At 39.5% G+C, this 23,234-nt stretch overlaps 5 protein-coding genes and 1 long non-coding RNA gene across 9 annotated transcripts; 4 read left to right on the plus strand and 2 right to left on the minus strand.

Moving 5' to 3' along the window:
- Nucleotides 1–16: 16 nt before the first annotated feature.
- Nucleotides 17–5,888, minus strand: LOC124306115 (matrix metalloproteinase-14-like). Of its 2 annotated transcripts, none has more exons than XM_046766318.1 (10): nucleotides 5,700–5,888; nucleotides 2,640–2,792; nucleotides 2,314–2,426; nucleotides 1,959–2,120; nucleotides 1,523–1,812; nucleotides 1,029–1,342; nucleotides 811–958; nucleotides 580–721; nucleotides 382–503; nucleotides 17–308 (listed from the first exon to the last, which is right to left on the minus strand). In XM_046766318.1, exons 1-10 carry the CDS (start codon nucleotides 5,712–5,714, stop codon nucleotides 172–174), a joined length of 1,596 nt encoding a protein of 531 aa, XP_046622274.1. In that variant the 5' UTR covers nucleotides 5,715–5,888; the 3' UTR covers nucleotides 17–171. The 2 variants fall into 2 exon arrangements, with proteins under 2 accessions (XP_046622274.1, XP_046622272.1); XM_046766316.1 differs by lacking the exon at nucleotides 5,700–5,888 and adding an exon at nucleotides 3,576–4,256.
- Nucleotides 166–3,562, plus strand: LOC124306127 (uncharacterized). Of its 2 annotated transcripts, XR_006908533.1 has the most exons (7): nucleotides 186–297; nucleotides 375–506; nucleotides 753–847; nucleotides 1,220–1,500; nucleotides 1,700–1,862; nucleotides 2,348–2,459; nucleotides 3,071–3,562. It is a non-coding gene; the product is annotated as an uncharacterized LOC124306127 (long non-coding RNA). The 2 variants fall into 2 exon arrangements; XR_006908532.1 differs by lacking the exon at nucleotides 3,071–3,562 and having other exon boundaries at nucleotides 166–297; nucleotides 403–506.
- Nucleotides 4,984–9,254, plus strand: LOC124306117 (cilia- and flagella-associated protein 251-like). 2 transcript variants are annotated; one of them, XM_046766323.1, is made up of 9 exons: nucleotides 4,984–5,446; nucleotides 5,590–5,743; nucleotides 6,023–6,169; nucleotides 6,873–6,976; nucleotides 7,057–7,211; nucleotides 7,304–7,419; nucleotides 7,556–7,676; nucleotides 8,128–8,291; nucleotides 8,435–8,583. In XM_046766323.1, the coding sequence occupies exons 2-8, from the start codon at nucleotides 5,600–5,602 to the stop codon at nucleotides 8,133–8,135; spliced, it is 795 nt and encodes a 264-aa protein (XP_046622279.1). In that variant the 5' UTR covers nucleotides 4,984–5,446; nucleotides 5,590–5,599; the 3' UTR covers nucleotides 8,136–8,291; nucleotides 8,435–8,583. The 2 variants fall into 2 exon arrangements, with proteins under 2 accessions (XP_046622279.1, XP_046622278.1); XM_046766322.1 differs by lacking the exons at nucleotides 4,984–5,446; nucleotides 5,590–5,743; nucleotides 6,023–6,169; ... (2 more) ...; nucleotides 7,304–7,419; nucleotides 7,556–7,676 and adding an exon at nucleotides 8,887–9,254 and having other exon boundaries at nucleotides 8,080–8,291; nucleotides 8,461–8,799.
- A 393-nt stretch (nucleotides 9,255–9,647) lies between these two features.
- On the plus strand, nucleotides 9,648–10,226 carry LOC124306122 (cilia- and flagella-associated protein 251-like). The gene is made up of 3 exons (XM_046766334.1): nucleotides 9,648–9,853; nucleotides 9,932–10,061; nucleotides 10,125–10,226. The coding sequence occupies exons 1-3, from the start codon at nucleotides 9,648–9,650 to the stop codon at nucleotides 10,224–10,226; spliced, it is 438 nt and encodes a 145-aa protein (XP_046622290.1).
- Nucleotides 10,227–10,265: 39 nt separating this feature from the next.
- Nucleotides 10,266–13,000, plus strand: LOC124306118 (cilia- and flagella-associated protein 251-like). The gene is made up of 5 exons (XM_046766324.1): nucleotides 10,266–10,421; nucleotides 10,495–10,586; nucleotides 10,897–11,131; nucleotides 11,869–12,097; nucleotides 12,185–13,000. The coding sequence occupies exons 1-5, from the start codon at nucleotides 10,278–10,280 to the stop codon at nucleotides 12,355–12,357; spliced, it is 873 nt and encodes a 290-aa protein (XP_046622280.1). The 5' UTR covers nucleotides 10,266–10,277; the 3' UTR covers nucleotides 12,358–13,000.
- LOC124306126 (uncharacterized) lies at nucleotides 12,400–22,508 on the minus strand. Its single transcript, XM_046766341.1, has 2 exons — nucleotides 21,726–22,508; nucleotides 12,400–20,213 (listed from the first exon to the last, which is right to left on the minus strand). The coding sequence occupies exon 2, from the start codon at nucleotides 20,182–20,184 to the stop codon at nucleotides 14,659–14,661; it is 5,526 nt and encodes a 1,841-aa protein (XP_046622297.1). The 5' UTR covers nucleotides 20,185–20,213; nucleotides 21,726–22,508; the 3' UTR covers nucleotides 12,400–14,658.
- Nucleotides 22,509–23,234: the final 726 nt, after the last annotated feature.

Consider the following 23,234-nt stretch of genomic DNA (forward strand, 5'->3'; position numbering starts at 1 on the left):
AACCTTTAATGTCAGCTCATTGACGGCACTTTATTTCCTTTTTTTTTTTTGTTTCGTTGTTGCGGCCTGTGTCAGAAATTGACCTTCACGCCAACAAGGCCATTGGTGACAAATTTCGACCTTCTCACCATGCTCCCAGAGCTCACGTTTTTTTTTCTCATTATTATTTATTTACCACCAAATAGTATCAGGTCTCTCTGGACAGCCCATCCAGTATTGGGGAGCCGGAAGAGGGTAGCGATTGTCAGTCTTGATTAGAAGGTTATCGAATTTCCAAAACAATTTGTCCTTGAAGAAGTAAGTCTTGCCTGCCATTATAAAAACATTCATTAGATTGAAAGATTTAAAGTGTTGGTCTATGATGTTTACCACAGTCCTTACCGTCGATCCATGTCATTGCAGCATCGATGTGAGATGGAATTCCACGCCACCTTCTTATGTTGTGAGGATATCCAGGATCCAACATGCGGGATGTTGCATTAAATCTCCAGAATTTCTCACCCCTAGTATTAAGAATGCAAAAAGAATATTACTTTCTTCCTCAGTGTTAAATTCTATTTCTTGTCAAGTCTCGCTTACCTGTACAGGTAGACTTTTTTGTTTTTCTCCCAAACTTGCACAGCGTCTATCGCATCAACACCTTCATCGATACCATAATCCGTTAGTGGTCTGGGACTGTTTTCAATAAAAGAGTATCCATCATAGACCCAGTATTGTTTCCCTGCCACATAAAATTATTTGAAAAATTTCAGATCGTGAAACATGGTTCTCAAACGGTTCAGAGGAGTGAAATGCTATTTATTGACTTACCACTGAAAAGAATAATGCTAGCATCGTCTTCTCTTTGGTAAGCAGCATCAATTTTTTTAACATAATCTGGCAGTTGCCAAAATAACTCATGGAACTTGACCGGATAACCATTTTGAATTATCCCTCGCTTGCTCAGTCGCCAAAGATACTAAAAATAGGGAATCCTGTTAAAAAAATCACGTTTTGTATCTGGCCTGCTGCGCAGATAACGAGCTTACCTCTCCTTTGAAAACAAAAAGTTCTGTTCTAAAAACTGATATGGCGTCAAAATTGCCATCACAGATATCGGGAATGGTTGATGTAGGATATGTCTCGACTTCGTCGTAATCTTCAGATTGATGCTGGAGATGATCTTCAACTATTTCGTAATCCCCTATGTACGTTACTTGATAACTCCGTTCTGTTGTAGTTTCCCGAGAGGGTACTTCTGTGACAAAGTTTACCTCGGCATCTTTCTCTGTCGTGACGCGCTCCGTGGTAGTGGTAATTGGCTCATTTGCTGCAAAATCATCATCTTCCACATGTTGAGAAACTAAAATTGATACATACAGTTAATTTCTAAATGTACGACAACTGTATCTGGCGGTATGGCGAAGTATGTACGCGCAACATCTGATCGTAAGACTGTCTTTGAAAGAGTGGATTTGCCAACACAACATGCCGATGTATTAGAGATGCATTGCAAAAGTGGTAAATATATTTCAATCCTTACTGTACAGCTGATACAATCCCAAAATATCATCATAGTCGAGCTGCATGTCTGGGGTCGATCCCCTGTAGTAGGCATACATGACAGAGGTAGGTACAGGCGAGTGATCGAGGCCCAAACTGTGACCAATTTCATGAACGGCAACACTGTAAAAGTCAGTTCCGTCTTCTGATTCCGTAGGCCTTATTCTCCACTGTTCATCGTCATCAAAATGAAGATCTCCCGCGTAAGACCCCGCCGGGTTGGGGAAGAAGGCATGGGCCAGGACTATTCCAGGACCGTCAAAGGCATTCCTTAATTTTTCGAACAATAAACATGACGGATTTTCGTTACAAGATCCAAGGTGAAGAAACAAATATGAAAGTAAAAAACAGTACGTACACCGCATCCGTGTTATTTGACACACAGATTGTATTCAATATAAATGTATTAATCTCACCCATCTCCGTGTTCGCCTCTTCCAAACGCCACTATTATATCTGCACTCGGATCGTTGATTTGTTTAAAATTCAAACGCGAATATCCACTCCAAGCAGCAAAAGCTCTTGCGATTTCGGCACTGACAGCCTCTTCACTTAACTTCGGACTCCAGTTTGCTACGCTGTAATAAAAAGTGCATTAAATTCATTTATTGGAGAAAGATTAATTACCAACATTTATCATTTAAAATTGTCAATTATTGTGATGATTCATTATTTTTATCGTCGTAATAATTCTTATCTCCAAGGAATTACTATCCGTATATTAAGACTTGGTTCCGGTCAACGTTTACTTTGTTAAAAACTGTGACTCACTAATAGGTGATGTTTCGTTTTCCCCATCCTTTAGATGCGATGACGTATCGCTTCCTTCGAGTGTTCACGTTTCTATCAACATCAGGAACACCGCATCGTGGTGATTTCATCAACTTGAAATGAAAAGCAATAATTATGTGGCGCAGGTAAATATTGGCAAAGATTTAAGAGAGACCAAACAAATTTGCACTTTCTTCTATAAAAAGAGCAGCAATTTCAATACGCCTCGACTGGTTTAAACTTATTGTTAGAAAAATAATTTCAAACAATCGACACTCTATTATTATACTGTATACAATAGTCGTTTGTATTATGATAATGATTACCTGGAGCGTGTTATTATCGAACACTCCCGTTTGAGTTATGTTGCCGAACTTCTGAACAGTCTTTAATGCGTTGACCATCGAATCTTGGCTATACTGTGCTTGCGCTCCAGACATTCCCCTGGGTAAGTACCCAAAATTCTTCATGAACGTCAGCTGTCGCAAAAAATAAATTTAATTTAGTCATTGGCGTTTTTTTTACCTCGAATCAAGGAAATGGAACGGTTGTAAACCACCAGAAGATTGCGGTAGAAATGATAGTCGGATAAAAAAAATGTTTACAGTAAAGCAGAGAAGACGTGTTTAAATAATTATAGCTTATACGCTGCGATAAATTAGGCTGAAACGAAGTGAATCTGGTAATTATTAAAGATTGATTTATCAACTTAAATCAGTATCGCAGAGGAAGTGAACAGTGGAATTCCTTTTTACAGATATCAAGAATTGACGACAAAAAGTGATATCGCCGCAATAAATGGAATAAAGTGAAACTGATAAATTCAGGTTGTATTGATATGTTATAGTATCTCTCTAAAATTTTTATTCATTCGTCCGCAATCAATAAAATTAAAGGGTTTACCAAAGAATGAAACAATTATTCTACACATTGCGTTTTCTATAGGACCAGAGTGAACGGTATAATTCCGACTTATACGAATGTATTATTTTTTCCATGAAACGTACTCATAGTTTTCTGTTATTAACAACACTTATCGGCAAGAGCGGGCTGATATACCGACGTAAGGCGAGAGTGCAAGCGTTTCAAGTATGTCGTGTATGCATACATACATTTACTGTCTATGTACAGAGAATGTCAAAGAACTCTTAACTCGGAGGCAGATAAAACAGTGAGTAAATTTAAGTCAATTTAAAAAATCTTTGAGCTAGACCGCTTGGCAAATACTGATATTTGCTCCATGCAGTCTAGTTTGAACATACCGCGTATGCTGGAGGCACTGAAAGTACGTCTGTCGATTTTTGAACAGAAATCGGCGCCCCGCGAATTTCGACGATCGAAAGAATGAAGATGCAGAGCACTTGGATGACGGTATAACGCATCATCACGCTGCCCTCGTGGACACCCACATGAACTTTATCACTGTCTGACATTGTCGATAATTGACTCGACGTTTGTTTCCACTGATTGTAAATATATTTTTACGTTCTTCTAACAGTAATTAGGGTGCAGGTTTCAAACGAGCCCGGCTCGAACGGCAGAGATCGATCGGTTATAAATTAATGTGTAATTTGAGTTTGCGGTGAGGAAAGTAAAAAAATTATTGAAAATAGAAAAATCGAAAAGTAACAATAACAGTAAAAGTGAAAACGTGTGCCACCACTTAAACTTTGTGGCGAGCTTGTTCGAACTTCAGAGTTTCGTTATTTATTATACATGGAGCCGCTTCTATGATATCCAGCCTCGGCGGCCGAGGAACTGCTCTCCGCGGATTGAAAAAGATAACTGAACAATATGTATGAATAAGTATGCGCGAGAAGTAAAATGATCAGAATACGTATATATGTACAACGAGCGGTAGGCCGAGATTGTAACTATTCTTTCTACTGCGATGATTCTCGTATTAATATCGAAATTGGGACGAACTATATATATATTGGATATATATTCTCGGGGGGGGGGGGGGGGGGGGGGGGGGGGGGTAAACAATTCATTCATAATTGTGCAAAACCGCGTTACACATTTGTATAAAACCACAAGGTAATCCTTACACTTTCTTTAATATGTACTTACACGCTGACCACATGTAAATAGTAATGGGGCAAAATTAAATTAATAATACAGGATACTGTATCATGCACAGATGGTAATGACCATATGGCAAAATGACTAATAAATTCCTCGAATCGATGGAAGGAATTGTCTTAAAACCGCGAATACTGGCCAAACCAAACCAAGTATAGGAAAATTGTACTCATGTACGATGCTTTCGACACGTTTGCTCTGCAATGACCCATCATTGATAAACTTCTTTCATACTACATGTAATATATGTATACAATATGCGCCAAACTATCGGAGTAATGGTATATTTGATATTTGACTTTCGGGCTTATCATGGATCTATCTGCGGTCAGTTTAAAAAAAAATTCCGTACGCGCTTTTGATGAGTGATCCATATCTGACGTCTCGTCTACGTAAATAGGGGTTTTATTTGAACGTCACGCCAATGATTCTTCGATTCTAATCATCGTAGGCGAAATGACGTCAGTCAGTTACGAACTTGGTCGAATTTGAGAGAAAAAAAAATGTGTCTTAAGCATTTAACAACGAAGCTGCAACGCTATAAGTATGAAATCGGTGTCGTTTGTGCAAAGTTGTTATTTAGTTTCATCTCTGTACGGCCAGTTTAAGCACGTGATATTACAATTACTGCACTCCAGCAGTTATTATTTTTTCTAGTAATAACGCGTTACCATTCGAATCAATGTATATAACAAAAATTAAATACGCTTCGAAAACGACAAAGATTTAGGGCAGGAGGAGTCCATTTTTCCTGACGCATCCCTGCACAATACGTACTTCGGAAAATATAATTCCGATATGTGTTTGTTATTGATTTTATGAAGGAAAACTTTGACAGCGTATAAAATTTAGTTAGCCGTAAAAAAATCAAAACATATACCATATATCATAGGTATGTTCTGAAAGCGTAATTTTAGTGTCATTTTTTATGGTTATTATCAGTTAATTGTGAAGCAAAAAGTCGTATGATCGCAGTGAGTAAGTCACCGTGTAAATATAAACAATCAGTGGTGAAAAACCTGAAGCTACAAGTTCAGGGAAATAAGAGGTAAACAGTGTGAACGGAGCTAATGTTACTCAACCCATAATTCACACGCGGAATATAAACCACAATTGCCAGATTATTAGTCATTGCGTGTTTTCTTTTCCGAACCCGTCGCAAATAAATTTTCCGGCATCGGGAAAAACTAGAAATTAGAAGATGAATAAGCGCGAGGATTCGTCATCGATTTTTTCCAACTCCTGGATTTCCTTCGGAACTCCAGTCGAGGATGAAGAGCATTTGAAAAGTTCTCGCTCACCTCGGCGCAGCTCATCTTCCGAAAATCCAAAACTCACACCCTTTGTAAGTATTATAAGTATATACCAAAGAAATAAGACTAAAGTTCCTACGTATACAATTTATGAGGGTGAAGTTAGTAACGCTATTGCGACGACTAAAGTGTCAGAAAACCGTTAATATTTAACAATTGTATTTTGAAAACTTGACTAGTTTAAAGTCACTATAAACTTGAGAAATAGTAATTTTTCGTCACGTTAACCTTACCAACTTCAACCTTGTTAGAATTTGTAATACCTACAATGAATAGAAATATGTGTTATACCCTACGGTTTTCATTTACAGAAGCTGCGACACTCTTACGGCATTAATCCACGAGTTCCACTTGTCAACTTAACATCCAAGGACCGAACTCTAATCGCTTATGCCTGCTCGCATGCCACCGCATTGTACGATTACACATCGAGGGATATGCATCTCCTGCAGGGACACGTTAGAGAATTAATATAATATTAGTACAGCCATAACCGTTTCCAGTATTTGCAGGTGAACCGGACAACCGTGGTTCGTTCGACTTATCATAGTTGTGTGACTATGTAATGCTAGTAAAGCGCATGCAATCAACGTCAGGTTGACCCGACGTTGGTCCTCGTCGTTCGCGTGTCAGGGGTCCGCTTCACCGGATACTCGCGGTATAATGAATCAAACATTTGTTATTACTTATTATACGTATATTAATGTGCGACAGTGTAAGCCCTCACTCCTAGGTTTCCCTTGGTAATTTTTTATGATTCCCCGAATCCTCACGGTTTGCAATTAGTCATGTAATAACGGTAGTTTCCGGCGAATCAACGCCAGCAGCTAGAGAACCGAGGCTATATTTTGTATTTCGATACTAACGAATAACCAACTACGTAATGAGACTTGATTAATGGTATGTCAGCTCAATCTCTTTCATTTGATTTCTTTTGTAATATGTTCGCCCCTTGACATACCTTATTTTGGAGGGTGGCTTCACCCCCCGAAAGTGTTTGACGGCACATAAAAAAATTGGTGTCGCTTAGTTTTTAGTCTACTCTAACATATTACAAAAGAAATCAAATCGGCGAGATCGACCTGCGATACCTTCCTTGTTAGTACATGTAACGGCAGTATTATGGGTGGATCGTATATTTTTTTATGTTTATAATTTCAGCAAAATTATGTGTCAATGATATCTACAGATACAGAAGGAAAGTGGTTACTGACTGTTGATTACGGGAAGGATAACGTTGTTATTATTTGGGACACGGAAACGAGGTCATGCTTGCTAAATAGACGGATGAATTGTTGGAGCGCATTCGTCATCATTAAACATTTTTCTTCACATGATCATTTAGAGTGCCAATATGTACGCTGTTCAATCCTCACGGTATGGAAGAAATACTGGCAGCCAAACTGAGTCCAAATGCAAAGTATATTGTAACCATAGGAAATGGGATAGAAATGACGATAAAGTTCTGGTTGTGGTCGTATGGTCGCCATGAATCCGATGGTATTGAGTAAAAATTTTGATCATAGGACATAAATTGTTGAAAATTATGAATCAATACGTTCCAAGCTATGAATATTAATTTTGTTTCAAAGCCACTGCCGTTTTAACCGGTCTTGGGAACGACAGAGTGAAAGAAATTATTTTCAACTCCGAATTTTCTAATCATTTTCTACTTGGCTTGGAAAGTAATCTCGTATTTGTTACGTGGGTTAGTATTGTGTGATACCATGATTTAAAAATTTCTATCGACATATATTACAAACACTTACAAAGTTTGTTCGGCTCACGCGTCAACGAAAGCTTTATGAGAGTTCTATAATGGAAAAATTCATTTTTCACTGTAGGATAATCAAACGTTGAACTGGAAAGTAGCGAAAATTAACGGCGATGCCGGGCGATTAGGACTCTTTAACGTTTCTACGTACATCATGAAAACTCATCAAGTCTGGACGGGTACTAGCAACGGTACGAAATCTAATTATTCGATGAAGAATTTCTTACCCTCGCTTAGAAATAATAAATTATTTCGTTTTGGCATTCTGATCTCGTGCATATTAATTGCAATTTGGCAATTACTTGATGAGGATTTTTCTCAACAATGAGCTCAATTTTTTTTAGGACACATACTAGTCTTGAGTGATATTCTGTACAGAGAATGCTTTAGTACTAAACGGAAACCGAGCAATTTCAAAACACATGTGAAATCCCTGCGTCTACAGTCGTGCGAAATATCTGCCATTACGAGCCACGAGAAGTACAGTTATATCTGTTGAAATAAGCTTTTTAACTTCTCTATTCGTCGAATCTATAACGGCTAAATTTTATCAGGGAAACGCCATATATATGCTACCTATAGATCTGAAGCCTCGTGATGAATGGATCACGCATTATGTTTAAACTTATTTCCTGATTTCAGTGTCGTAGTCGTCGGCAATGTTCTGGGTCATATCAAGTTCTACGACAATCAATTGCGGCTGATGTTTTGCTGTCAGAAATTTGGTCTCGATAGAATTACTGCAATCTCTTTTCATCTCAACTCTCGCCGGAAGGCTCCTATTGAAGTAACAAGCGAATCGTTCGGTAAATTACATTCCTATACTGCATATACTGCAAACTTGCACAATTATACATGTAGAGAAAATTGTTTTTTCTCATTTTTCAACAATAGTTATTACCGACTAATTTATCGATGACTTTCGATCAATTAGGTATGAATTTTTCAGTTGACTGTTGACTTATTTTTCATCAGTGGTTTCCTCGACCAGTACTCTCGACCGTACTGAAAATTCTGAGGATGACGTTGATAATGAAGAAATGGATGGCGAGCCGCCTTCGGATGATCAAAGTAGAGGACCTGCCCTTGAAGAATTGCTGTTACCCAGGAGGTCCAAACACGCAATAGAGAAACGTGAAAAGTTTGCCAACCTCGACTCGAATGTTACGATATCCTTGGATTTGGCGCCTCCAGTTAATCCAGACGAAGATCAAATCGTCCTTGACAACCGTGTGATGAGCCAAAAGCCCGAGATAATACCCTCGGATTACACCCTGGAACAAACGCCGTTTATTGTCGACGATTTTATAGTTTGTACGAAGGAGTGGACGAATCCGCACTATACTATATAGACCTACCGCAGATTTTCATAGCTATAATTTAATGTCTTCTTTGCTCCAGTTACAGGCACATCCAGAATAGCTAGAGTGGAAACATCTAGTCTCAAGTGTCACTATATTTCGCATCAGGCTGCGGCAGCCGTTACAGCTGTCGATACTCATCCCGACAGGTTCAGTGACTTCCATTGCAGTATATATTACTCTTTAACGATCCATGTGTCGAACATTTTCGGAGAAGTAACTTATCGGCCAAATTCGTTAATTGCCGTTCCAACACAATGTGGCATGCACCGTTGGCTACAGGGATATCCTAGCTACCGGCAATATGGCAGGCGGTATCCATTTGTACGAGTACAACAACCATCATCTTCTGGTATCCAAGCAAACTCCGCCAATACCATCTTTCGAAGAGTTGATCGCAAGTGATATCACAGGGGCGATAAGAAATTATGTGACATGTGTACATAGCCATCAAGAGCCATTGGCTGGAGTCACAGCGTTGAGGTTTTCACCAAACGGCAAGAATTACATCACGCTATACACTCTCAGATACGGCACATAGCTCTTGATTCTTTTCGTTATACAATTCCCAGGACGGGAGTTGGCCTGCGGTATGCAGAGTGGTGTTTTGTGGATTCTAAATCCCAGTACCCTGGATCCAGAGGATCGATTGCCGTTCAAGCATGCATCCAAGTCGCTTCTGGATATCGTTTACTCGGAAAAATCGGATTTCATGGCATATAGGGTATGCAGCATGCTTTCTATTGCATCCCTGTAGGAGCTGATCATTCAATTAATAACTCTTAATCCAAGGATGATAACATGACTGTTGGAGCGTACCATTACGCGGCATCAAGCGCAGAGACTGGCGCTGATCTAGCAGTTTGGAACTTTCTGGGCAAATATCAATCTCACCATTTGCCAATTAGAGAAGTTCTATTCGGACCACCCTTGAGCGGAGGGTCTGTACCCCGTCTGTTTACTCTTGCAGAGGACTGTAACTTTATTGAGTACGACCTGGAGAACAGGTGCAATTTGCTTCTACGCAGAGTTGCCGACGTGTAAGCCTCAATTTTACTCGATGAATTTTCATTACTCCACCACAGCGGACCGTATCCAGAACCCGGTTTAAAGATTTTTAAGGTAATCTGTATAGAGAGTTCAGCAATTCCTCTTTGTATGGCTTGGTATCCAAAATTCGAAGTAGAGAGATTCTTCGTATTTTCTAATACAGAGGTTTGTAATGTTTGATTAATTGCAAATAAAATAAGAACGCGTGAAAAAAATGTTAATTTTTAGCACAAATTCAAACTGTTGAACGACTGTACGAAACTGATTCAAGGAACGTACCTTGGTCCGTCTTCCGGGGCTCCAGTGGCCAGGATAACAGTAAGAACTTGATAATTATGGTTTTAACGAAAAACGCCGTGATTTAAATCATTCTTTGACACGATGCAAACACAGTTTTTACCGACGAGAAACATGCACAATCAGGCCTACATGGTGTTTGCTACCGATACTCAAATCGGGTTGCAGCTTCTTCCTTTCGACGGGAATCCCTTCATGGTCGTGGGAATTGTTGGTCACCCGCAAATGGTTAATTTTTCGTAAGCACTAATCACATTCGTAGTTTATCATGACAATAAACATATGTAACGTTATTTTTCAGATTACCCATATGACGCTCAGTTGTTGCGGTGAATTTCTCTTCACTCTTGGCTACCGAGATCCATGCGTTTTGATGTGGAAGATTAATCCGCGGTAATACAAGATGAAAACCCAATCATAATAACAATCTGATACAGCAACCAAGGTTGCAACTGTATTGTTAGAATATTATAAATATTTTATCCGAAAAATCTCTATTATAAGCTAAGGACTGCAGACATCGAACATTTCGGAAATATCTGTAGGATATCCCCAAGACTACGTTAAGAAAATGTCAGACTCCGAATGAAATATTTTGCTGATAATACTGAAAAGAAAATATTTTGTAGAGATTAGGAATATATGACAACGAAATAGTTGAAGGTTTAAAAGTAATTTTGCAACGCTGAATATTTTATTACAGCGCTGTCGACATTATGGCTAAACTAGGTGGTTCTAGTCTCTCCCCGTTTTACTGCCTTATTGACGGAGGTCAGGATGGCTGGCTGTTGAATGAAATGCAGGATCTATTTTACTATGCACAAATATTGCATCAAGGAGAGAATACAACAGCTACTCGAATTGTGTCGGATAAAGTGTCAATTACGCAATTGCCAAACCTAATGCGAGCTGTTGGATACTATCCTAGTGCCTGCGAGGTGAGTGATTTAGTTTGAAAATGGCTACAGCCGAAGAGGGTATCTATAGTACACATTTCAAAGGTACTATTTAATGTGGACAATTATTCGGTATAAAAAAATTAATAAAAGATAAAATTTCAAAAGGACACCGCAGCAGTGTTAAGCATTTCTACCAATAAGGTATATACGGTTTAGTGGTACACGCACAAGTAAATGGCCTGTGATATTTTGGGGTGTAACTAATTCTTTCTGGTTACAGTGCACAAGTTATTTGGTTCATAAAAATTAAGTCACGTTCTCTGATGTTACCTGGTTCACAAAAATGTATCGATTTTTTTTTTCTTCTTGTAAGCTGAGTAGAAATGAATTAATGCATCAATCCCATTTTCACTTCGTACAATGGTTAATTTCAGTTCACATACGTATCAAAGCGTTAAATATTTCTTGCGCGAACCAAACTTTCGTGAAGCATCAAATAATTTGTGGAACACAGGTATATATCTACATATAATGCAGATATAATAGTATTATATGTCAAGCTCAAGTTGATTATTAACGTTTACCATTGACGTATACCTTATACATGCCTTCCAAAGACAGTTAATGCTCTGTGCACTTTTGTAACTAGCTTAGTGTACGTTTGAAATGTGTAATTATTGCGTTTCCCTCGTGTATGCAGGGTTTCGGAGTTACAGATCTTTTTGATAATTTGTTTGCTTATGACTTTCATCATGTTCGTGAACCGTCCGCATCAGCTGGAAGAGCTTATGACAGAGGTGGTTTCTAAGAATTACGCAAAAACTGGGCAGCTGGTTGAGGAAATCACATTTGAAGAGTTTGTCAAATTGTACGTAAATCATCGCCCCGTGTTCGGTACGTCTATGCAGCAGATAAAGAAAGCCTTTGCGGTATTTGGTAAACCTGAAATGGAGAATAGTCCAATCATTACCAGAGAACAGTTTATAGAAATTCTAACTGGGCATGGTTAGTGGCATCACATCGCATCGATTGGGGTAAATGACGTTTGTTAAACATTTTCAAAAGGGATAAATTGCAATAATTTCGACTTAGGAGATCGCATGAGTACTGAACAGGCTTACAAAGCCCTCAGTCTTCTGATGCCGGTGGAAGATGAATCGGAGAAAGATGCTGCAGATATCAATTTCTCGTTTTTACCCGCGGTAAGTTACTACACAGTAACACTCTTATTGGCCAGTTCCAGAGCCAGTTATTATAGCAGCTGAAGACTTGACGTGAACTAGGAGCAGATAAGAATACGACATCAATTCGATTGCTTATAGTAGTATATTATTTTATGGTACAGGATATATCTTACAAAGATTTTGCTGTGGAAATTTTGGGCATCGAACCCACTGCGGAGACGAATATTATTTCATCGGCCAAGGATACTCCACATTGATACAATTCGACAAGACAAATATCAGTAAGTTATGTGTCATAATGCGGTTACATCATTAAAATCTGCAACGTTCATAGATCTACTGCAGTTTCCATCCACAAGTTTTTCACTCATCGTTTGGCTCAGCACTGAGCTTTGACAACTTGTGAATTTTATCATGTGATATCGAAATTAGAAATTTCACAGACTACTTTTATAACATGAGATCATCTACTCACTATATGTATTGTACGTGTTATAGGACCGCTGTAGAACTGTTGCACTTAATTATTTATTAAATACCGAGTTACTTGATGTACTACGGTTTCAACCGTCTATCGTTAATTACTTTCCAAATTTACGGAATGTTGGAAGGTCATTTATTAAAATTGATCAACTGATTGTTTCACTGTTTTGACGTCGAAATATGATTCAACTTATTATTTTTGCCTCGCTTGTCGAATTCCGGATCACCTCACTTAGAAAAATTATCAACGAAAAATTGATGCCTCATTTACTAATGTATTTGCGCTATTTCTTACATGATAAATCTAAAGTTGTCGTTCAACACGATAAGCCAAGTCGAGGTACGAGCAAAGTGTTGAATATCACTACCATTCGCAAAGTATAAATCTCGGCTCCATTAGGAGAAAAACTATACGTATGTTATATCATCCCTAGTTGGGCCAAGCTGTTGCGTATAACGATCAAAAGTAATTATTCGTACTTTCCCAGAAAAGAAACTTGAATCTGATATAAATTGTTTAAAGCGGAACAAAGCGAAGATTATTTGTCTAGAATCACTTTTGAAAATATTTTTCTTTGTGACAAATAGTCTAGAGTGAACGTAACATACACAATAATTGACCAGGAATTTACTGGCATAAATACATAGTGTAACAATAGGTGAAGTACAACACAAGTTATTGTAATGATACATAAGTATTATTATAAATAAGCTTTACTGACTATCAAGATAACTGTATATATTGCAACTAATAATGATTAAGTGCGAATAATGAACATGAACAGTAAAATACAAAACGTTATAACAATTGTTAATCGCTGCTCGGTCGTAAGTCATGCTAAAATTGTAATTTAATCGATTGAACATTCCATTTTCTAGAATGAGACTACTTAGAATTACTTTATCACGTACAGTAATAGCTTAATCCAACAATGTATTTGCATAAGAATTTTTGCTACGCAAAACGTGGAACATATATTCATATCAGCTCAACTTTGCTTCCTTGTGTCTGCATGTTTAATCCTCATCAACGACAACAATTATTATGAAGTCATTGATCTATTTTTAATCAATGAAAATTGTACTTTAGAAATAATTCATGCAAGTATATATCTGGGGGAAGGGGGGTGTTAAGCGGAAAATGTATGTAAAATAAATATTATGCTAGCTACGCGTGGCGATAGGAAAATTTTTTAGCTATGTAATAATTTTTAATGTGAGACAGAGAAAAATGCGTTGGGCAGTACAGCACCGGTTAGAAGTATTTGCACCTGAAAACGGATGAACGTAACAGGAATACAGGCCTAGACACTGCCAGCAGTGACAACAACCGCATCAGTGCTTACAAATTTTATAACTGTTTTAAAATCTTCTTCATTCCATTTTCACCTCTGTCCAGTTATCAGAACTTTCGTACAACATATGCGAGCTATTCTCTACGATTTTAGGGTTTACCTAGGGTAATCTACACTGATGGCATTAAAAGAAGTACAAACAAATTTTTACAGGAAATCCTCATTTCATCGTTATAAACTCTACGTTATATTTACAATTATATACAAACAATTGCTGGTTTGAGAAAAATATCAACACAGGTCACTATTACGTTATTCATCATGAGACGAAAAGGAGAAAAATGTCAGCTATTATACCTGGAAGCATTTGCTACATCTTTGGGTATTGAACCAATTTCAACAGTTTGATCGACTACCTCCTGGGCTCGTATCACTTTCTAGATCTCGTGGATACATTTTTGCACGAGGGAGCCTAAGCATTCTGTCGTCAGACTGAGTCATTTCTTTTCTTTCACTTTGACAGTTCAACGTAAATGATTCAGTTTTGTTCAAGATAGATGTATGCAGTTTCAACTCTTTAGTTGAATGCTCGTTGTTGGTATTATCAATCAAAGTAATCGTCATTACTGTTAACAATACCATGCTTCTTCCGACAATCTGGGCAATACCACTTTCCTTTTGGGGGCACCATTATTCCTACGCACTCAAAGTGAAACCACTCGATGCGGCAGTCATCCCCGTCACAAGCAATCATTTCCGATACTTCGTCATAAGGACACTGGCAATAGCAATATAAATTGTCAGAACGTTCCAAGACTGGAGCATTATTCTCAGTTGTATGAGAGTTGTGTTGCAGTAGATGATGCATCGGCGGTGGTTGTTGTTCATGATGATAATGTTGCACCTGCGACTGCTGCTGCTGCTGCAATTGATGATGCTGGTGTAGAAGTGGCTGCTGTTGTCGTTGTTCCTGCTGATGCAATTCAGTGTCAGATCCACTTGAATCGCTACTACTATCTGCCTGTGCTTCAGACTCGCTATCAGATACTGCAAACGTTGGGGATTCCACATGCTTTGTAACTGAAGCAAAAGGCAGTGACTTATCAAAGAACGCTGTCTGTAAAGGTCTCAGATTTGTAACTGGAGCTGGAGCAGGAGCAGGTGGCGGGGGTTCGACCTTTCTCCATTTCAATGCTGGTTGCTTTTCACTATCTTCATCGCTCGAGTCGCCATAAAAACGTTTCGGAACTCGCTTTCTTTTCGATGAACGTTTGTTATCAGTTTCAGATTCGCTTCCAACTGTGTGAATAGCACTTGAGTTCCCTGTGTGAGATTCCTTTGCAGAACATACTTCTGGGCCAGGTCCCGAGAAGTTTGGAGTGGAAGATCTGCTGGGTACAACAGTTATAAAAGCTGGCGTACTTGAGACAAATCCCGGTTTTGTTTGATAAAAGGATTTCGGAATGTTCAACTTTATGGATTCAACAGTTGGGGTGCTCGTTCGCTGTTTGTCTTTGTCACTTTTCTTCCGTTTCTTTGTTTTTGCTTTCTTCTTTGGCTGTGGAGTGTTTTCACGGCTTGCAGCAATAAATGGGGGAGCTTGTTTTACAATGTGTTCTGTCATGTTTATTGCTCCGTTGTTGAGGTGCTCTGTCACTGGTGAATCTGAAGAAGCAGGTGCAACAGCAGCAAGCAGCGTCAACTGATTACGCTTTTCAGTTAATAGCCTATTGGCAAGCTGTTGGGGGTGTTCGTCGTAAAAGTCTTCGTCAGTTTCAGTCTCGTCTGTATCAAGATCGGATTCTCTGAGTAAAGTGTCTGGAGGAGGTGCCGGATTACACATGTCGGCAGGACTGGGACCGTTTTCAATTTGCAGTGGCGCTACAATGGAATCAGGTTCAACCGAATCAGAGTTACCTCGTTTCGTCAAGTCCTTGAACTTTCTACGATCCTTGCGATTGAGTTGTTTGCGAGGTGATCCCTCAGACGCAGAGCTATCTGACTCTGAGCTACTGGAGGAACCAGATGAAGAGCTGCCAGATGATGAGCTGCTGCAGCTACAATTAGTTCCGCATGAGCAATTGCTGGAATCGCTGTTGCTGGACGAATCACTTGATGACGTGCTACCGCTATGCTTCTTCTTGCGTGGCGTTTTAGGTTTCTTTTTACTGGTTTCATTTTCACAGCCTGCATTTTGAATGACTGCTGGTTGCATTTCTGGGCTTTTGGAAGGTTTACCATTATAATCATGTTCTGTACCGTGAGTCTTACTATTTCCAGCATTTACGCCTTCTTCACCAGATGAAGGATTTATTTTTTCCATTTCAGATGCAACCACACAATAGTCATGATCAGACAATACGATCTTTCTCAAAATTTCTATTTCTTCATCACTATTTTTTTTCTCCGTACTAGATGACTCTTTCATTTCAAGACTAGCCGTATATGACTTAAAATTATCCCAAATCCCGTCAATTATTTGAACCTCTTCTTTTTTCTCGTCTTCGATCAGATCAATTTCAACTGAAGTCTTTGTAAACTCACTCGGCGTAAGGTGAACAGGTTCCACAAATTTATCATCCATATTTTTGGATTCTTGTTTGAGTATATCTTGAGCAGGAGTTCCTTGGTTTGATCCCTTGGAAGGTTGACCTTTATCATCTTGGCTGTCCGAGTCACTATCTGAGGATAAATTCAACGGTGGCAAATCGTAAACATCGACTACTTTCTTAATGCTTTCTTTGCTCTCTTTAACAACGTCTACTATCTCTGCCACACTGTCATTACTTGTTACTTTATCTTTCCCAGACCTTTCCTCATCATTGAGCAGCCGACGATGAGTCTCATCAGGAACATCTACACGGATATCAACTTGTTCTTTGTGATTCTTTTTGTGCTTGAGCATCAACTTCTTTGATATGAATTGTGCAGTACAATTCTCACAGCTATAAGGTGAATCATTGGAATGTAATCGCTTGTGCACCTTCAAAGCTACTGCTCGAGAAAAACTCGAGTTGCATTCTTCACAGACAAAGGCAGTTGGTGGGATACAAAAATGATAAACGTGTGGCCATTTCTTCTGCAAACACTTTTTGCACACAACACTCTCTGTGCCATGTTTCCAAAAGAGGTGCTTAGTGATATCTGGTTTATTCCTATAAGCAATTCCACATCTGTAGCATAAATGATGGAGTTTGTGTTTCCAGACATGGTTGGATAGTCTCTGCTGGTTTCCCGTAGATTCCAAACAAACATCGCACGCGTGATGTCGCTTCCGAAGGTGAACCATCAGCCGGAACGCAGAAGGCAAATTATTAGTGGTGCAGAGACAGCAGCGATACTTGACGTTTATATTGGGCGAGTAAACTCCTGGACATATGTGGCACAACAATTCACTATAGCTGTAAAATGTGGACTTGCACATAATACATATTAATATGGTCTTTTGGTGCATTTTTCTGTTATGTAGATACAATTCTTTGTGTACCGACGAATGAAAGCGACAGTGAAAGCATTCGTATGATCTACCGTTGGATACGTTGTATGTGCCTGCTGTAGAATTATAGCTATCTAAATTGAAGAAATAAGCTTCAATACTTTGCAGGGCCTTCTTTATCCTTGATATAAACTGTTCTCTGTGGATTATAATAGCAGGATGTTGGGGAAGGAATCTATGTTCAGCTAGCATGTGGAGTCCCAACTGCCTTCCATTCACAGCTATTTGGCGAGCGTGGTTGCAATAGATGCAAGTCGGACTTGCCGCTTCTATACAGTGCTTAAGAAGTGTTTCAATTTCCATGCTTTCCATAGTACCCTCAACATTGAGATCTATACTTGGAACTTCTTGGCCAGCTAAAAGAATCCCATCCAATTCAAAGTCAGTCTTGTCCTGATTCCCATCTCGCGACTTCTCACCCCCAGAATTATTCTCATCATTTGTGTCTTTGGCTAGTTTCTCAGTTTCATCTAAGGGGCAATCCACGACAGCTAGCTTCTCACTGTCAGTGTCACTTTCCTCTGCATCTAATTGATAACCGCCGGTACTGTCTCTTTCTATTTCTGATAAATTCGGTGTCTTTTCTTCGGATGTAGTACCTTCGCCATTATTATTCTCTTCCGACTCTCGATTTATGTTGTAGTTCTCTCTGCTGTTAACTATGGTATTTGCATTGGATACTGAGAACTTTGAAACTCTGTTCGTGCAGATTTTAATTACTAGACTTCTATCTGTCGCAGCAACTGCATTGAACGACACGGATGTTTGAGGTTCTCCAAACTCGTCAACCTCTTCTTTTTCAGTAGACTCATTAGGCTCTTCTTCTTCGAGAGGCGCCTCAGATTCTTCCTTCTCCACATCTTCTTTGGGTGGGGTTCCCTTCAAAATATCATCCAAAGTTTGTACTTCATGTTGAGGACTAAATAAAGAATGTGACACTGAACTTTTAACAGGACTGTCAGGCCTTTGAATCTGAGGTGAGGTCTCATCATTCTGAGTAGTAACTGGCATCCTGCTACTATTCGGTTCCTCGTTGGCTGACTCATTACAGACGGAACCTACTGAATTGAGTCGTTCGTCTAGTTCCGGATTCAGGCTCAATGACACTAAATCCTGTACTTGAACCAACTCTGTGCTTTTTATGGGCTCTTTCCACTGGGAACTATCTTCCAACTCCTGTTTGCTATCCTGATCTGATACTTGACTGGAATCCCCGTGAAATCGCGACACTTCCATAATGGTTTCTGTCACACTATCGTAACTCTCCGTGCTGGCATCTCGTGGTGATTTCTTACTGCAAGCTTCGTCCTCTGGCTTCTCACTTTTACGTGCTGAATCGTCAACACCTGTCATTTCGATGCATCTTGAAACCTCCATAATCGTTTCAGCCACCGTATCTCTGGCAGTGCCAATGAGAAACTCTGTATCAGAGCTCTCGCTTGTGCCGCAATAAGATTCGCTGCCGTCGTCATTTCCAGGAATAAGCTGTGCTTTTTCCTCTGTCTTTTCAGTCTCAAATAGTTTTTGAACCGAGGAATCCAATACTTTTGTCGAATTGCTTGGCTTTAGCCTGTTATTTCGTATTATTCGTTTACACGTACCCTTTCCATTCCCAACTGCTGATTGCATTTGCGCTTTCATAGACAAGGTGCTACTTACCGGTAGCAGAGTCGTATCCGCAGTTACTGGTCGGGCTTCTGAAACCAAAGCGCAAGAAGAAGCATGCGAGTCAGTTTGCCGACAAACCGAGCATGTCTTAGCAGTAGGTTGTCTCTGTGGCACAGAACAAAAGTGGTTATAAAAGTCATCAGTCTCGGAAAACACTTTCTCACAATTGCAGCAAATTAGGTAGCAGGAACCTTTGAAAGCATTATAGAAATCTTCAACAGATTGAAACTCTGTCTCCGGTACACTATGCTTGCTTGACAAGTGATACGAGAGTCTCTCGGCTTGACCAAACATTCCAAGGCAAAACAGACATATGTGTCGCTTGTGAACCTCTCGCATGTGCAGGAAAAGATTCCAGTTCTCAAAGTACGTGCCACAAGCAGAGCACAGATATACTTTGCGCGTAATCCTAAAGTTTGTAGCTATTGGCATTGAGGTAGATTCGGGACTTCCCAAAACTCCCTGCATCGGAGACATTGATGTGGTACAGTTTCGCTGGTGCTGTTTCAACATCGACATGGTACAGAAAGTCGCTCCTGACTGACACTTCAAACACTTGTATTTTGCCGCAGGTTGAAGCCCCAGGTACTGGGCGTACTCAGTGATTTTTCCTCTCTTAGTATCCAACTTCTTCTCTTTGACTCCTCTTGAATTGAAGGCTTTTGTTTGAAATTGTATTTCTACGGATTCTTTCCGCAATATAGAGGGTTGATTTTCTTGCGTCTGGGCAAGAATGCGCTTTTTGAAACCTTTGTATGCTATTCTGGAAGACGAACCAAGGCTCTTGCTAGCGTTATCCTCAGACTCTGAGGAATATAAATTTTCTAACGAACTCGTATTGATTTGGTCTGAACATGAATAAATTGTTTCGTTGTTTGATTCTTCGTAGTCAGTCTCCTTGCATTCATTGTTGACTGCAGCAGCTGCGGTATCCATAACTTTGCTCTCCCCGTCTCCATCTTCCATAATAACGTTGACTGCGATCGCAGGGTCACCTGGAATTAAGATTTATAATGAGATTGATAACTCAAAGCAGTGTTTGCTAATTTACCGCGACTTACCAACATTTTTTCATATGAAGTGTTTAATAATACATATTCACAGTAGCCTAGGGGTATGAAAATCAACATTAACTTTCAAGTCTGCTTTTTGGATTGGAATTTATTTTTACTCTCTTCAGCTGCCCTATATAATATGACAGTTGCTTGTCAAATAGTTTTGAGCATTAAGACAAAAATACCAATTGACATTATAAGAAAGTCTTTCAGAATACTAAGCCTGCCAGTTTTTTCTTAGTGGCGTGCATCTTGTATGATAGATAAGTATCCTGTAATTATAATACTTTGATTTTCAGGGACATTCAGTTAATAAAAATATTTGGTGTATTACTATGCGATTGAATTATATAGCAAGGCTTCGGATAGCATAGTTTCTACAAAAATATTGTAGTGTAACAATATCGAAGCATTTGTTTGTATATAATGCTTACAGCTCATTGACTTGCCTAGCTATATGTTGCATAATAATAAAATTTGTATGTCAAGACGAATCAAAAGACCAGTTTGTATATGATAAATTCCAATACCTGATCAACCACCCTGTCTATTATCACAGGCAATAAAGGAACAAGTTAACGGACTCGTTTACAGTAGCTGAACACTCAAACGATACTGTTGAATATAATTTTGTCCAAGCTAGGCATTATGCACAAGTACTTTGTCATCGGTTATAGGTTATCGGGGCTTTAGACTAAAGCTATACCAGCTGCCAAACACGAGGCATGAATAGAACGTAATCATGTTAGCTAGCTGAAAACCAAATTATTAATGTTTATCTTTGCTTATAAAGAACTGTTTGATTTCGTAAAAATGTATTTTTGTGTAATTCAGTGTTAGCATTAAAAAATTTCTGAAAATCAAGCTAGATATCTTCAAAAGACAAAAGGATAAACTCATGCCAAAGCGTGCAGCTATAGGTATTAAACAATATTTGAACAGCATGATGTAGTAGAATATCGAATTAAGAATTTTTATAGAAGTCTAAGCTTCTCATGAGATTTGTCACGATTTTAATCACTAGACTTGGCTGCATTAGCAACATTGGCTTCTTTGGTTAACTGTGACTGTGAAACTGAACTTTGTTGATAATCTATCTCTGAAAGCGACTACGAAATCAGATTGAATACTTGGACATACTAGCGATATGAATAAAAATGAATAAAAATGGGTAAATATTAAGGTACACCAGTGTGAAAATTTCTACTAGCTCGACAAATCTTGAATCTCAACAAAATTAAATGTCAGGCAAATCTTGTCAATGATACCAAGAGAATTGTCGAAGAAATATGCCTAGTCAGTGAAGGAGTTTCAACAAATTTGAAGGAGTAGGTTGCTTGCATAGAGATAAATTGGATAACATCATTAAGCGAAAAGGAGGACGATAATATTATTGCGCCTCCTGATCGGCCTGAAGGAAGCTGAGCATAATACGAAACCGTGATGCCATACCTTAGTGGGTGATTCCTATCTGATCGCCGTATTCTCGTATACGAAATATTATATCGAAATACTCTTCCCGCAAATGCGTCCAGGGTAAGCCGATAAACGACGATCGGTCACGCGCAAATTAATAGCTTCGTAGCGCTTGAATTATTCCACCGCGCCGAAAAGGTTAGTAAAATGGCGTCAATATCAATGAACGCGGCTCCGTCCGCGCTTCCAACACATCTCCAGTGATGCCACCTTTTGTCATGTTCCCTCCGTCGTCGCTAGCTGACACGGCCCAAGGAATTAAGGTTTTGGGAAAACTTAGGGGAACAATTAGATATTCCGAAAATGTCTATTTGTTTAACAAACATCAAAACACCTCGAAACTGCACACTACACCCCGTATGAGCCAAACGATTCTTGACGGACTTGGGGAGGTCGGTCCAGTCAGTGCCCGCGTGAAGAATTTTAACGACGAGCGAATCGCGGTGCGTAACTATACATGTAGCTATTGTATGCACTAAGAGGCTGGTAGCGTTGCACTTGACGATGCCTGCTACGACGTGCTGCTACTATCCCGAGTTCGTAGTGGGTTGAACGCTCGAAGACGTCTGCTGGGATTTTAAACTCGGGCTGACTCGAGGCTCGGTATGACTGGCGGTAGACCGAGCGACCGACCGACCGACCGACCGACCGACCACGACGACCGACCGACCGCGGTCTTGTTACGGTTACTCTTAGTTTCCGTACTACTGCTAACCTGAGCTTTAGGGCAAAAACTCAGCATATAGGAGGTGGCCCTCGGACCTTTTTCTTCCTAACCCTAACCAATAAGCCCAAGAGCACCCCTCCCCTCCGTCTCCTTGCCCATAGGTGTCGTGTCGTTATGCGTGTAACGATGGACGCTATGCATACTACCCATGATATTCCTATGCGTAAGTATGTCGCGGTACACACGTTATACAGCTTACAGAGCTCTACAGAGTAGATCTCGCGAACCTCACTGTACAATTTTGTCATCTGTACAGCTATTAAGGTATATTATACTCTATGTTTAAACTGTACATACATGCACACATATAACTGTGAGACGGCAGTCATTGCATTATCATTTATCGTACACGCATTCTTACGCAGGTCCAAACACACATCATACCGCGCTTGCATTTTCCTAGGATTTTGCTTCTGCCATGCGTTGAAAACCAGGGAAACCGTATTCACCGCACTCCGAGCGCAGCCAATAAAAAACTAACGCTCGGTGCACTGTGGGGTAAATTTAAGAACCCATGAACTCATAAACTAACATGCGTGCGTTCCGAAATTACTTGGCAAAGCTGAAAACTCCCTAGGACAGAGGCAGAGCTAACCGCGAACTTGGCAGCGCAAAAGAGATGAAAGATTGTTGCCAGCACTGGAGCTAATATTGGTTGGAATGCACCCAATTCACTTATTTATTTCAAAATATGTTGCACTCTCTGCAAATATTCTAGCCTTCAGCCAATGAAGAGGCTAGAAAATTAGGGAACTGTA

Source organism: Neodiprion virginianus, chromosome 5 (genome assembly GCF_021901495.1).
Source record: "Neodiprion virginianus isolate iyNeoVirg1 chromosome 5, iyNeoVirg1.1, whole genome shotgun sequence".
Lineage (NCBI taxonomy): Eukaryota > Metazoa > Arthropoda > Insecta > Hymenoptera > Diprionidae > Neodiprion > Neodiprion virginianus.